Source organism: Cavenderia fasciculata, assembly GCF_000203815.1.
Source record: "Cavenderia fasciculata unplaced genomic scaffold Scf_Dfasci-G-b-285a01.f1-5, whole genome shotgun sequence".
Lineage (NCBI taxonomy): Eukaryota > Evosea > Eumycetozoa > Acytosteliales > Cavenderiaceae > Cavenderia > Cavenderia fasciculata.
The window spans coordinates 1,078,612-1,093,808 of NW_004457708.1; the positions used below are offsets into that span (position 1 = coordinate 1,078,612).

Below are 15,197 nucleotides of genomic sequence, written 5' to 3' on the forward strand. Positions count from 1 at the left end.
TCGCCTTGTTGTTTGATGTTGTACCTTTATTCTCATTTTAATTGTTGTTGTCATGTTGATGAAGATGATCTCTTTCTCTATTTTGATATATCTTCTTGTTGATTATCTTGTAACTGATTACTATCCCTTTCATCTTGTAGTTGTTGTGGTTGTGATAGATCGTAAAACTGAACTCCAAAGTATCTTGCAATTGACGGTATACAATGATTGATACCATGTAATCTAAACTCATCGATCGACTTTGATTCCTCTGATCCACAAACTTTACATTTGATTGTTAGATTCATTGATAGTACTACTATGAATGATAATAACGAATTGACAGGTAAGAAATGAACAAACACCCGTCTTTGAATTCTAAACCAGAAAATGGTTCAAAAATAAATTTTACTTGACATATATATATATAATAATTAATCAAATGGTCCATAATATTGGTTGATTAGTTCAACAATTTCATAGTAATGATGTGCTTTATCATAATCTATTCTCATTTTTGTCATTTCCTTTTCAATTTCGACACGAGGAATTAATTTGTTGGAGGGTGTGGATAGAGCAAGACAAGTCGAACCTTCAGTTCGATGTTTATGGAGAAATTCAACTGTTTCTAAATCATTATTCAATGCAGCATTGTCCATCGCCATAGTAGTACATCCCTCGCTACGATTAAAGTGTAGAAACTATATAAAAATGAGAGAAACAATTTAATTTTAGTTTGCTCCAGCTTTTTTAAAAAAAAAGGATCAATTTAAGAATGTACTTTAATCACTTCAAGATGTATCTATCACATTGACTGTGCAAATATATGATGACTGTCTTGATATATCACTTTATCAGCTGCATCCGCGGATCAGTGACAAACAAATGTATCTTTGAAGATGGAATAGAGTGAGAGAAATTGAATTAATGAATGACATATCATGTTGTCTGATCACTTTTAGATGCGGCATCATCCATAGCCTTGGTTGAAAATCCTTCTGTACGATTCTGATGTAAAAACTGAATAAATAGAGGTTGAGGATGTTAGGAATAATTAGTAATTTAAATATATATATTTTTGTTTTTTGATATAATACTTTGACAATTTCAAGTTTTCCTTTTCCAACAGCAATGTCCATTGTATTTGGTTTAAATATTGATTCTGGAAACTTTTCACAAATAAACTGTAATATGTCTAAATGACCATCCATAGCTGCAAATCCTACTAAATCATCAACCTGTGTCCATAAAATATCTTGTGGATAATGTTGATAATAGTATTGGATAATGTCTAGTCGACCATGATATGAGCTTGCATCACCTAACCCAACAATAGTACATACTTGGTCGAGGTACATTAAAACTTCCAAACTACAATTCGTCCCAATAACCGCATCCACTGCAGTAGACGGACATTTCTCTTTCCAAATGTTGCTGAGAATAAACTTTAAATAGATTATATAGGTTAAACATATTTGTGTGTATTTTATAAGAGATTTAAAATGTTTTGGCATACCTTTATCATTTCAAAGTTACCAATTCTACATGCATTGATGATAGCTTGTTGGGTACAACCTTCTGTACGGTTTTCAAAAAGGAATTTGACAATATCCAAATCACCTCTCAAACATGCATTATCAATGGCGGCAGCTGTACCACGAAAACCATTTTTGTGAAGAAATTGGACTATTTTTAGACTTTTTGCATTGTCTATTGGATTGCCAGTGTAAGATTGGTATGAATAATAATTATTCTTAATTTTATAATAGTGGAACCATTCCAAAATATGTAAATGTCCATTTTTGGCCACAATTTCCATTACACTATTGAGTGTGTATCCTTCACTACGATTGAAATGTAACCACTCTAAGAAATTCCAATATATCTCTATGTCCTTTAGATGCAACATTATAGATTAATCTATGATGGATAGAATCGTATTGATCTTGTGGATCATATTCAGGTGACCATTCCAATAGATGTTGGAGTGTTGACAATGTTGCATTTCGATGTGCACAATATCTACTAAAAACAGCCATTCTTCTCTTTACCAATACTTGATATTTGTCTGGTAGATAATGTTTGATAAAGTTCCATGGCATTGCAAACACTGATATCATTTCAAGCCAAGACAAATTAATGATATCTTTACCTGAAAGTGAACCACTTTGTCCATCAACATGGAGATTCAAATCCTTGTTGTTGTTGTTGTTGTTGTTGTTGTTGTTGTTTAACTCTTTTGCATATCGAAATATTGTATGTCTAATGAAAGTTGACCCAATCAAACTTTTAAATCTTATTGTCATCATTGTTGAAGTTGATAATGATCCACATACTCGACATTTAATAATATTATTATTATTATTGTCAAATGTTAAGCCATCCATCATGATTATACAATGATTATCATATGACTCCCACCTCTTGAATCAAACCTATTTAAATACACCAGGGTGTCATTTCATTCATAAATTTATAATATTTTATCCATCCTTTAATAAATCGATGCATAAATCGATATATAAATATATTAATATATATCTATAATCTCATTAGAATAACTTGAATACTCTATTTTCATAGCTGTGGAAATACACAGATCTTCATCATAATGAATCTAATTTTAGAAAGAAGCATCTGATGAAGATCTGCTAAAAAAAAGAAAGATAATACAATTTATTTTATTACCACACTTCCACAGCCACACAAACCATAAAAGGGTTGGGGGGTTACTTGTTTTTGATTGAATTTATGGGGTGATTGGATGTTCATCTTTTTGGTTTCATTGCCAATTTACAATACCATTTATTAATAATAATTCAATTTCATTTCTTCTTCCAAAGATTTAAATATGGTGAATGCATGATAATTTAAATTCATTCTTTGTGTCTCCAAAATAGATAAATAATTAAATTAAATATAAAATGAACGTAACCTCTCCAATTCAACAAGTTCGAAATGATGTCAAGGTATGTGCACAAAAGCAAACAAACAAGTATCTCCAAAACTATGATGGTACTAACTAATCAATCAATCATCTCTTCTCTTATTTCAATATCTTTTTTTTCTATAGAAAATGTTAAAACAATTTGACACCAACAAGAACAAGACCATTTCATTTACTGAATTGGTATCCCACTTGGAAAAGACTGACAGCAAGAATGCCATTGATACTGCCAATGTCATGTTTATGATCCTTGACTCTGATAATGATGGCATGATTGATGTTTCTGAATTGGCTACTGTATGTCTATATTAAAAAAAACATAGATTTAAACTTGGTTGCCAACCAAATTAATATTAATATTAAATTAATCTTGTTTTATTTTCTCTTTTATTATTTGATAGCAATCTGAATCATTTGATGATCCCCGTGTTCAAGATCGTATTAAATCAGAGACTGCTCGTTTATTAAAGTTTTTCGACAAGAATCAAGACGGACAAGTAAACAGAGAAGAAGCCTTGCAAGCCTTTTCCAAGAGCAAGAACCCAGAAATTCAAGTTGACCGTCTCTTTGCCACCTATGACAGAGACCACAACAACATCATTACCATTGAAGAAATTAGACGTGGAAAGTTTTTGGAAACTTTTGGAGGAAAATAAATAAACAAATAAAACTACCTGTTGACTATTATTGATATTCTTTATTTAGAGAATTTCAATTTTACCATTGTTTATATTTATATATATATTTAGAATTAATTTTATTATTATTAATATTTATTCATCCTCTGAATCTATACCTTTGTGATCATTTAATAGTTGTTTTAATATATCATCAAAACTTTCGACCAACTTGAAACCATCTTGATCATCAAAAGAATCTTTTCTTTTTTGGTAATCACCACTGTACAACTCTAAACTACATGATGGTAACTTTCCTTTTTTAATATATTCAATCATTTGTTGGATGGCCTTTACTTCTTTAATCTTTCGAATGACGAAATATTTCAATCTAATAACCTTGAGTGATGACTTTTGATGTTTGAACAAGTATTGTAAAATGTTGATATCGAGTCTCATGTCTTTTAAAGAGATGCGGCCATCGATTTCAAACTCTTCCAATTGACAACCAACATTGGATATTAAGTATCTAATGAGGTATTGGCCACCAGTCTCTTGTTGTTGTTTGTGTGTTTTGAATGATCTACCAACTACTTTTAGTTTTGTGAGGTTTGGCATTGACCCAACTGATGGGAATGTACAAAACAATCGTTTAGTGATATCTTTGTTTCTCTTTAGCATTTCCTCTTCGCCGGCACCACTGAACGAACTCCAATGGGTGGCGGCACCAACAAGAGTGAGTGACTCTGTTTTTGCAAATACATCATCAATGAGATGGTATGGTGTTGTTCTGATGAGAGCATCATAACGAATGGTGGTAGGCGACTGTTTAAAGAGACATAGTGGTCGACCATAGTTGATTTGTCCTTTAAGGTATTGGGTTGGGATCTGTCCCGCCCAATCCAATCGTTCAAGAACTTGACCTACATTATGATGGAATTGTTTTGATACTGTCGCCAATCTATATAGTACCGTTGTCATTTCATCAAATAAACCAGTCACCGACCATGAATCTTTTTCTTCAAATAAATTTTGTTTGAGGAATGTATCGGTCATGAGTGTATATCCAATAATCTTTTGTAATATATATTGGTTTCTTGTTGGTTGTGGGAAGTAACTATTGTTGTTGTCAGATGAGGAGGAGGGGGAGGAGGAGGAGGAGTAGGTGGGTAGTGGTACCATTTGTTTCTTTAACGATTTAGATTTCTTAGTGGTGGTAGGTTTGATGTACTTGGCTTTTTCTGGATCGTCTTCACATTCATCTTGGTTGTAATAGTTGATTTTATCCATCGAGTAGTAATCATTTTGAGCTGTTGAATAAATTCATCTCGTTTGTCTGCTGGGACAAAACCCGATTGTATCATCATGTCCAAGTACTGGGTCATTTGCGATTCAAATTGATCCTCGACACAAATGTCATACTCTTCCAACAATGGTCCACATGCTTTGACCATGCTCGACGGGTCATTTAGCAATTTATCTCTAAATGCATTGACCTGTCTTACATTCTTATCCTTTTTGTAGTAATAGTAGATAAAGAATTGTATAGCGATAAAGACACGTGCAACTTGGTTTGATGTAGAGTCGAAGCTTGAATATCTTGATTGCTTCATTGTACGGTATACATTTGAGTAAAAGTGGGTGTGTATAGTATTCATTCTCTTCATTGAAGCCTGGTAGAGTGTCTTTGAGATACTCTAATCCAAGGTTATCCTTTTCTATCATTTCAATCACATTGATAGCATTTTGATAATAGTTTACAGATGTGGTAATATCTGATACGTTTCTTCTTTATATAAATCACTTTCATAATTTAAGTTACTTGTCAACTCTTGAACATTTTGTTCAAATATTTCTTTTACTAATTTTGTCTATTGCTCTAGTTTTTACTGTAGACTTTTTCTGTCCTGACATTAACACTTGTTAATTAAAAATTTTATTATTAATATAATATAAATATAAATAAATAAAAGTATAAATAAAATGGTATTAGACAGACATGACTGAAGAAGAAGAAGTTCACCCACCCTCAACCTCCCATTTATATTTTAATTATTTTTTAATTTGTTTTATTTATTTATTTATTTCTTTACTGTACTTTTTTCTATTTTTCTATTTCTTTTTAGTTTGAAACTTGAACTAAATATCTCATTCTAACTTGAGAGACATCATAAACAATATATTCATTCATATTGAGGGTCAAGTCTGTTTGATCTTGTGCGATGACTGGTTGACCGAGTGGGATGGTGACACCGTTGGTGAGGACAATGCTGTTATCAAAATCACTTCCTTCACGTCCTACTCCCTTTGTACTGTTATAGCCAACTGGAGCCGATTCCATGTATTCAGAAGACTTGAATTCTTTGAATTTACCAAGAGCCACTTCGGACAAGAGGAGGAACATGTCATTGGTGTGAGATGAAGAGCTGCAATAGTTGATCGACTTTTTAAAGAGATCGGCAAAGTAGATACCCTTGCCAAACATATAGCCAGTGTGATGAGCTTCGGCTGGAGCAATTTTGAGACCTTGGTGGAGGATAGAGAGGTAGTTGGTGGTCTTGGATCCGTGCCACAAGAGATAGTGGTTTTCAAGGTTACGTGATTTGACATTGAAACGTTCAGCTTCATCCTTGCGTTGCAATCTAAAGATATTGACAATCTTGTTGGATTGTGCACCAGTGTTGACACAGTATTGACGGAGTGCGTCAAATTCGGAAGAGTTGTGTTGGAGTGTCTCGAGTGAGATACCAAGTGCAGAGAAACAATAGTCGTATGGATGAAGTGTCTTGTTGTGACTGGCAGCGAGCAAGATCTTGCTGACAACCTCGAGCTCGTCGAGATCCTCGAGCAACTTCATCTTTTGAGCAACGACATTGCTTTCATTGAGTACCTTCATACGTTCTTGACAGAAATCAGTGTGTGGAATAAGTTCGTAGAATTGGTTGGACAGAGTAACTTGTTCTTCACCGTTGGCTTGGAGGTCGATACCTGATACATCTTCTTTTTCCTTTTCCTCCTTTTCTTCCTTTTCTTCGTCGTCGTCGTCGTCGGCGTGAGAACGACCTTCAGCCTCATCCTTTTTCTTTTCTTGATCGAGTAATTCACGGAGACGTGCGAGGATGGCAATTGCCTGATTAATGACATCACGTGACAAACGACCGAGTGGCATGATATCAGTGTTGATACGCAAGCTCTTGACTTGTGTCTCGATGGCCTTGACATCGCAAAATTGTGCCATCACCTTTTGGACGGGTGCGGGTAACTTGCTGGCGGGATAATCTTCGAGTTTGAAGGGTTGGAGAATTTCCTTTTTCGAGCGGTCAAATCTGTCAAACTGCAACAAATGGTATTTCTTGGCTTGTTTGACAAATGGATTAGAAGAGTCGAATGCGGCAAAGTTGTTGCCACTCTTGGTCTTGAAAATCTTGCCAAATTCAAGTACACCTTCATCCTTTGATGGGAACGATGTCTTTTGGTAGTTACCGACTTCACCAATACGACCGAATCTATTGACAACGATATAAGTGTCGAGTGAAGGGTTGTGGAGCAGTTGTAACTTGTAAAAGGCGTTACGACCATAACGACCGGCCTTGGCATCAACCTTGGTGAGGAGGACGTCATAGATGAGACCATTGTCGACAAAGACACTGCATGTGTCGGCCAAACCAGACGATGGGTCGACAACTGGCTTGAGGGGTTTGGGTGGGTTGGTCTCGGCCAACTTCTTTTGTTCGGCGACGATACGATCAACATCCTCTTGGAAGTTGATGACATTCCAGTTGGTAATGACCGATGTGAGACGGGTTGGTGCGAGATGGGGAGCAACTGGCTTGGCACCAAGTGCAACGAGTGAACGCAACATCTTACCACTGTCTTGGATCGATGCATAGTATGCAGGGGTATGTTTACCAATATCTTCAAGATCAATTGGTGCACCCTTACCAGCGAGTAACTCCAACAACTTGACATTCTCATACGACCCAAAGTCTGTTGGATTGACAATATGGTGGACAATTGACTTCTTGTCAGCGTCACGAGCAGCGAGATCGGGTTTGTTCTTGAGTAGACGTTCGACGATTGGGATTGAATTGACACGTACTGCATGCATCATTGGAGTCAAACCAATAGAGTCGGCGGTGTTGGCATTGGCACCACTATTTAATAACAAGTCGACTAGTTTAAGTTGTTTGGTGAGGACGGCATAGATGAGTGGAGTCACCTTGATGTCGGCAGAGCTGTCATCGTCGGTACGTGATTTAATGTCAAATGGGAACTTGAGTTCGAGTGATGGTTTGTGAGAGAGCAGAGTCGAGAGTTCGGCATCTGGTGCATCATCTTGCTCGGTAAAGTCCTTCATAGTGATCAAACAGAGCGAGAGTGGGGTGTAACCCTTCTTGTCGGCTTGGTTAATGTCGAGCTTTTGACCAAGCAAAAAGGTAGTGTATTGAACGTTGCGGTTGAGACCGGCATAGTGCAATGGGGTACGACCGAGAGCGTCCTTTACATTGGGCGATAATCCAAGAGCCATAAGCTTGCTCTGGACGCGTTCCGACCAGTTGGTAATGGAACTTGGGTAGATACCGATAAAGTGGAATAGATTTCTTTGCTTGTCGCCGGTTGGTGAAACTTCACGCAACTCTCTTACCTTGCTACCCAACAAAGTCAAAGCTAAACGATACTTGTCAGCCTTGAAACTATCATGCAATGCATGGAATGATTCCAAACCACTATCCAACATGATATAAGCAACTCCTTGATCATTGTTTTTAACAACCTTGTAAAACATACCAACCGTTTGAATATTGGTCTTTGTAATCTTTACAATATAATTGTTTGAATCTGAAGAATCCAACTTTTGTTGTTGTTGCTGTTGTTGTTGTTGATGTTGTTGACGAGCATGAGGATTACTAAATGCTCCACCCATATTTCTTGGGACTGCTTTGGTTCTGTGTGAAGCTGGTTGAGGGACAGGTACAGCAGTTTCTTCAACCTTTTTCTCGACACCATTTTGATCAAGTTGAATACGTTCAATCTTTAGGTCAAAAGTAGTCAATGTACCAGTGACAGTAGCCTTTTTCTGGATGAGGGTGATGGCACAATCAGGGTGACGACAAAGGAGGGCAATAGAGAGTGGAGTGTTGTTGTCTTCGTCGAAACGGTTGATTTGGGCACCACGTTGAATAAGATGTAATGCACTGACAGTTGAACCATGTTGAGCTGCATAAAAGAGTGGGGTACGTCCAAACTTGTCGGGTGTGTCAATCTCAATGCCCTTGAGTGAGCACAAAGCAGAGACTGTCTGGATTGGATCAAACACAGTACTATCTTGAATCTTGTTGATACCCATCTTGATGAAACAATAGTGCAAGGCAGTACGACCAAGAATATCGACAGCATTGATTGGTGCACCATATTGAATTAACAAATCTTCCAATTCAAACGAAGAGTTGGAATCGGTATTTGAATAATTGATTGAATAGTGAAGTGGAGTACGTTTCTTGTTGTTTACAATCTTTGGGTCGGCCTTGTTTTTGAGGAGCAAGGAGATTGGATTTTCCTCACCTTCCAATGCTTCATCATTGATGAGATGCTTGTTGGAGGCAACATAGATGAGTGGAGTGTTTCCACTGTCGTCACGAGCATTCACTTCTGATCCCTTGGCAATCAGTGCCTTGATGAGTGGCAAGTGGAGTGACTTGCCCGAACAACATGCCAAATGAAGAGCTGATCTCTTTTTCTTGTTGACCATTTTAATCGATGCACCTGCATCAACCAATGCAATAGCAATTGGGTATTCACCAGTTGAAACGGCAAGATGTAATGGTGAATCTCCACTCTTGTTACTTGGATCGAGATTGGTTGGTTTACAAACATCCAAAATCAATTGAATAATATTAACTTCCTTTGTTAAAATGGCAAAATGTAATATTGATCTATTTTCACATAAAGCAGGAGAAGATGAAGATTTTTTCTTTGATTCTGAATCTGAATCATCATCGTCATCTGAATCATCCATACTATCATCATCATCATCATCTGAATCATTATCCATACTATCATCATTATCCATACTAACATCATTATCCTTTTTATCTTTTGCTTGTTCATTCTTTTCTTGGATATTTTCAATGATATTGAAATCTGGTTTAGTAGATTCAAAAAGACTACGAAGAGCATGAATAAAGGTGATTTTGTTTGTTTCCTTTTGAGTGGTATTTGATTTCCATTCGGCAAACTCTTCTGGTGCGGTGTTTGGATAGTTTTCCAAGAGTTCCATGAGTGGGGTCTTGCCAACGAGGTTGGTTTGGTTGACCAATTCGGTGATACGTGGCTGCTTGACGAGTAGATTGACAATATCAAGGAATTTGAATGGATAGTATTTGAATACACTGGTCAAGTTGTGAAGAATGTTGTTCTTGCTTGGTGTGTAGGTACCAACAACCGATGCACCCTTGTTGAGGAGATAGATCATCATGGGGAGATTGTTTTCTCTAAATGCTACCATTAATGGTGTCTCTCCTTTGGCATTGGCTGCGTTAATGTCGGCATTGGCATTGACCAACAAGTCACCAGCACGTGAATAGAGAGCAACATGGGCAGTGATACTAGCCAACACTTCATCGGGAGTGGTGAATACTTGTTTGGATCCCTTTTGCTTGGCTTGGCTCTGTCTCCATCCATAATGGTAACGTGTCTCTGGTTTGAGTTTGTAGCGGGTGGTTGTCTTTGCCAAATAGTGTAATGGACCTTCTTTGTCCTTGTCAGTGTGAGTGACAGACGATCCACGCTCAACCAAATACTTGATGTTGCCAATCGTGTTTTCAGTGACGACCGATGACTCGGCCATCGACTGGAGTAGAGTCGAACGACCATACTCGTCACATACGTTGGGGTTGGCACCGTGGTCATTGAGATACTGTGTGATTCTAAAATGACATTTGAGAATAGACACAGACAATGGTGTCATCTTCCAATCGTTGGTTTCATTGAGATCAAGTTTAAAAGTCTCGGTAATGTACTTTGTAATCTCGTACCATCCATAGGCAGCTGCGTAATGGAGTAGTCCATTCTTGGATGAATCTTGAATCTTGGCGATCGAGTTTACATGCAAGAGGTAGGATGCGATGAGAAGGTGACCATTCTTGACGGCCAACATCAAAGCAGTACGTTTGTACTTGTCCTTTTTCTCAATATCTGCTCCACACTCTTCGACGAGAATCTTGACAGCGTCAAGGTGACCGGCAATCGTTGCCTTCATCAAGGCAGAGAGACGGGTTGTCTTTTCTTGGACATTGACAATGTTTGTGTCGCCGTCGGCTGCCTCATGCAACACACGGAGTGCACCGAGTTGATTGTTCTCTGCGGCAAACATCAATGCGGTTTGACTCTTTTTGTTTTTGAATAATGCCAAATTAGTGTCTTTGGCAGCCTTGAGGATTGCCTTGATGTTTTGGATACGACCATACTGTGAAGCAATGAGGATGGGGGTGAGTTGGTGAAGGTTGGCTTCATTGGGGTCGACTCCCTTGCCAATGAGGAAGAGAAGGTTACTGGGTGAGGTACCGGCAGCTGCGTAATGGATTGGCTTGTACTGTTGTTGGTCGGGACGGTTTGGCTCGGCGACCGACTCGAGCAGTGTCTTGAGGTGCTTGGGGTTCTCTGTGTTGGCAGCGGCGCAGTGGATGGGCGACATGTTGGCGTTTTGCAATGGTTTCTTGGTGACGGATGGGCCACGGAAGGTGGTGAGTGTGTTGTTGCCAGTGCGCAAAGTCTCGGCGTGCAAAAAGTTAAAGTTGAAACCTGAACGATCGACCAATTTTGTGATGATCTGTTCGGCGAGTACAATGTTGTTGGCACGGACGGCCAAATGCAGACGCTCGTTGATATGGTCTTCCAACTGTGGGAAGTACTTGTACAACTCTTGCAGGGTGGCGAGTGCGACACCTGGACTGGTCAAACAGACGATGGCAAGATGAGTGTCGTCGACCGAGTCGATCGACGCTTGCTCGTAACTCTCACGGTCCTTGAGGAACGCCTCCTTGCCCTCACGTCCACCTCTGCTGACATTGTAGGCGGCCACGTGGTGACCATAGGTGTAACGCGAGTGGCTGCCAGTACCCTCCTCGGGATAGTTGGGGAGAGGGGGACGCTCCTTTTTGGCGTCGTTTTTGAGATCGGTCAAGATGACCTGGATCGCCTGCACATTGTTGTTGGCAATGGCATAGTCGAGTGCCGTCTTGGGGACATCGGGCGACCGCTGCACCAAAAGTGTTCCACAGTCGATACGTGCCACGAGTGCACGTAAAAGGGTGATGTTGTTGGTCAACACGGCACGAATAGCTTCACGTGCCGTACACATATAACAACAAAATTCAAAGGTGGTCGATGTCGACTCGAACGTTGGGTCACTCTCCAAGACGGGAATGTCTGGATTGGGATTACCCTTTTTGGTACGTGCCTTGATTTCTGCCTTGGTTGGTGCCTTTGTACTCTTGGCCTTTCCAGTTGCATCCTTTACCTTTTTAACTGCCTTTTTCTTGGTGTCTGGATCTGAATCTGATTCTTCAGACTCTTCAGATGATTTCTTTCTTTTGGTAGTTGTAGCTTTAACAATTGATTTGGTCACTTGTTTGGCTGCTGCCTTTTTCTTTGGTTCTGTTGGTTTCTTTGATTTCTTTGATGATGATTCTTCTTCTTCAGATGATGATGAATCTGAATCTGAATCTGATCCAGAATCCGATCCAGATTCTTCAGCTGCTGCCTTTTTTCTTTGGTGCAGCTGTTTTCTTGGCGGGTGTTACAACTTTACCCTTTTTGACTGGTGTTGCCGATTTCTTTGAAGAAGTTGATTTCTTTGATGATGATGGTTCTTCTTCTTCTTCTTCAGATGATGAATCAGAATCAGAATCAGAGTCTGAATCTGAATCAGACTCTACAACAACTGTGGCAGCCTTTTTTCTTTGATGGAGATTTTGCAGACTTTTTCTCTACTGCTGCCTTTTTTTCAACCTTTTTTGACAACTGCTGCTGCTGGTTTCTTTGAAGTAGAGGATTTCTTCTTTTTATCATCTTCATCATCATCATCATCATCAGATGAAGATGAGGAATCAGATTCTACAACTTTCTTTGACTTTTTAGAGGTACCATTTCCATTTGTTGTTGTTGCTGTAGTTGTAGTAGTTGTTTTGGCAGCAGGTTTCTTTTTCTTTGGTGATGGAGGAGTTGGTTGTTTTTCCTTTTTCTTGGTTTCTGCAACCTTTTTAACTTCTTTAACTTCCTTTACTTCTTCTTCTTCTTCCTCTTCCTCTTCTTCTTCGGATGAACTATCTCTGTCATCTTCAGCGACAGCTTTGGCACGAGTTAATTCACCTTTGGTGATCTTGTAAAACTGTTGAAGATTGTTCTCCACGTCGACTGGTTTCTCGTCCTTGTCGCGTGGCAATAGTTTTGTGGTAACCAATACTGAATCGACTGGAATCTTGCATGACTGCTTTGATGGTGCCAATTCAAATTCCAACTCTGTTCCTTTTACTTGATTTAACCATCTAACATAAACTTCTGTATCTTTTAATGATACATCTAAAAAATATTAAAAAAAAAAAAGAAAAAAAAGTTAAAATCATGTGATGTGAAGTGAAGTTCACTCTCTTTTTTGTTTCTTTTTACCTTCTAAACCAATAGCTAACCAAAATAAATCTTTTTCAGAATCAGGTCTAACAACAAAGAATGAACCTTTAATATATTTTATCTATAATCGTCGTAGAACAAAGTTTAGTTAGTAAAAGAGAGAATGATTAATCATTAGTGTGTTTTCTAAAAAAAAGGATATTTTTTTTGAGAGTGGTCTTTTGAAAAGACATATGTGTACATACTTTTTGAGAAGTTGGGTCATTTCTCCTTCCAAGCATACTCATTTTTGATTTATGCTTTTTTTGTTGATAATAATAATGTTATAATATATATACAATTTCTTTTTTTTTTTTTGAAAAGAATAAGGGGTCTGTTGATAATTTAACAACAATTTAAAAAAAAAAAAAAAGTTTTCTTTTTTCTTTTTTCTTTTTCTTTTGATGAACCAATATAGTTTTAATAAACTAAATATCCTTGACTACAAAACTAAACTAAACTTCTTTTCTCTCTTTATAAAAAACGTGTGATTTTTGGTAGAGATATGATGAACAAAGTAGAATAGATATGTGAACAAAAGGACAAAAGATATGAAAACTCTCTTCTCTTGATGAATTGTGAAAAAAAGGCGCAATGAACTCAAAAAAAATGAAAAAAACAGCATTTTTGTGAAGAATCAATAGATTTTTATCTTCCAAGTATGAAAAAATGCTGGGAAACAAAATCACATGTCTTTCATAGCACACAAGGAGACACGACCTACAAGTTTTTGATGTTTTTTGATGTTTTTCATGTCAAGTTTGTCCGTGAGAAGACCTTGTGAATGAAACTTTAAATTTATTATAATTACCCATTGAAAGTTAAAGTGATTTGATCAATTCGTTTTAAGAAGAAGATCCTCTGTCCTTTAGTTTTTTTGTAAACCCCACCCATTATTATTATGACCGCAAAAATATACAAATTTGTTTGTTTGTTGGTTTGTTGATGTTCTACATATATATACATTATTATTATTATTATTATTATTATATACGATTAGAAGTATATTACTACAACTAATATTTTAAATTGTGTTTGTGTTTGATTATATCTATCTATCTATCTCTATTATTATTATTATTATATATTATTATTTTGTTATTGATTTGTTATTATTATTTCTTTTTAGAAAGCTTTTTCATAACCATTTGATCTTGTATTTCTAATTAAACCATCTAGGATATGATCGGTAGCCATATGCAAGTCGAAAGCCTTGTCAGATTTGAAATAGATTTTTCTGCGATCCTTTAATTCAATTTCCCATTCGGTCCAATTTTCCTTGAGATTGAATTGTTTGATGCTGACCCAAAGGAATTCATCGAGTACTTGACTTTCATTGGATGTGATAATCTTGATGCCATCTTCGCACACTGCCAATATTCTAGGTTGTGACCATTTGCCTTTGATGAATTCATCGGTACCTAGTAATTGTTGAACTTGGAAACGTGACTCTTTTAATTCATTCAATGGTGCTTGATCATTTAGTATCTTTGGTTGTTTCTTTAAGAATGAGAATGATGGTCTTGCAATTTTCATTTTGATGGATGACGATGTTGAAAAAAAATAATTTTGATTATATTAATGGAAATTGGTAAAAAGAGGAAATGAAAGGATAAAAAATATAACAAGAGGAGGAGGTATGGAAGTTTGAGAGTTTATAAATAAATAAAATAACCTTTTTTGTTGTTATACTAAATTAAATTGAATGATGGTTGGTTTGTTTGTTTGAAATGAAAAGTGTAGGTGAGTCGATAAACTTGGTTTGGTAGTTGTTGGTTTACAAATAATTGTTTTAATTATTTAAAAATGGTGAAACGAAGAAGAAAGAGAAAAAGATGATGATGATAATAATATAATAATAATAATAATAATAAAAATAATGTTGCTGGCTGGATGTACACTCCATCACCAATTCGATTAAATAAAACAGAAACTGGTAGAGAGACAGGAGAGAGGTGAATTAAAACAAAAATACTCAAGAGTGATCA

General features: G+C 37.1%; 6 protein-coding genes across 6 annotated transcripts; 1 reads left to right on the forward strand and 5 right to left on the reverse strand.

Moving 5' to 3' along the window:
- Positions 1–77: 77 nt before the first annotated feature.
- On the reverse strand, positions 78–287 carry DFA_04130 (uncharacterized protein; the record flags this gene model as incomplete). The annotated part of the gene is made up of 1 exon (XM_004366482.1): positions 78–287. One exon carries the CDS (start codon positions 285–287, stop codon positions 78–80), a length of 210 nt encoding a protein of 69 aa, XP_004366539.1.
- A 126-nt stretch (positions 288–413) lies between these two features.
- DFA_04131 (uncharacterized protein) lies at positions 414–2,369 on the reverse strand (the record flags this gene model as incomplete). Its single annotated transcript, XM_004366483.1, has 4 exons — positions 414–680; positions 1,077–1,424; positions 1,496–1,802; positions 1,828–2,369. 4 exons carry the CDS (start codon positions 2,367–2,369, stop codon positions 414–416), a joined length of 1,464 nt encoding a protein of 487 aa, XP_004366540.1.
- A 534-nt stretch (positions 2,370–2,903) lies between these two features.
- On the forward strand, positions 2,904–3,582 carry cbpD1 (calcium-binding protein; the record flags this gene model as incomplete). Its single annotated transcript, XM_004366484.1, has 3 exons — positions 2,904–2,948; positions 3,053–3,223; positions 3,328–3,582. The coding sequence occupies 3 exons, from the start codon at positions 2,904–2,906 to the stop codon at positions 3,580–3,582; spliced, it is 471 nt and encodes a 156-aa protein (XP_004366541.1).
- A 117-nt stretch (positions 3,583–3,699) lies between these two features.
- On the reverse strand, positions 3,700–5,156 carry DFA_04133 (uncharacterized protein; the record flags this gene model as incomplete). Its single annotated transcript, XM_004366485.1, has 2 exons — positions 3,700–4,617; positions 4,800–5,156. The coding sequence occupies 2 exons, from the start codon at positions 5,154–5,156 to the stop codon at positions 3,700–3,702; spliced, it is 1,275 nt and encodes a 424-aa protein (XP_004366542.1).
- Positions 5,157–5,665: 509 nt separating this feature from the next.
- adprt3 (poly(ADP-ribosyl)transferase) lies at positions 5,666–13,457 on the reverse strand (the record flags this gene model as incomplete). Its single annotated transcript, XM_004366486.1, has 5 exons — positions 5,666–12,300; positions 12,353–12,475; positions 12,553–13,107; positions 13,210–13,291; positions 13,416–13,457. 5 exons carry the CDS (start codon positions 13,455–13,457, stop codon positions 5,666–5,668), a joined length of 7,437 nt encoding a protein of 2,478 aa, XP_004366543.1.
- An 877-nt stretch (positions 13,458–14,334) lies between these two features.
- DFA_04135 (uncharacterized protein) lies at positions 14,335–14,745 on the reverse strand (the record flags this gene model as incomplete). Its single annotated transcript, XM_004366487.1, has 1 exon — positions 14,335–14,745. The coding sequence occupies one exon, from the start codon at positions 14,743–14,745 to the stop codon at positions 14,335–14,337; it is 411 nt and encodes a 136-aa protein (XP_004366544.1).
- Between the last annotated feature and the right edge of the window lie 452 nt (positions 14,746–15,197).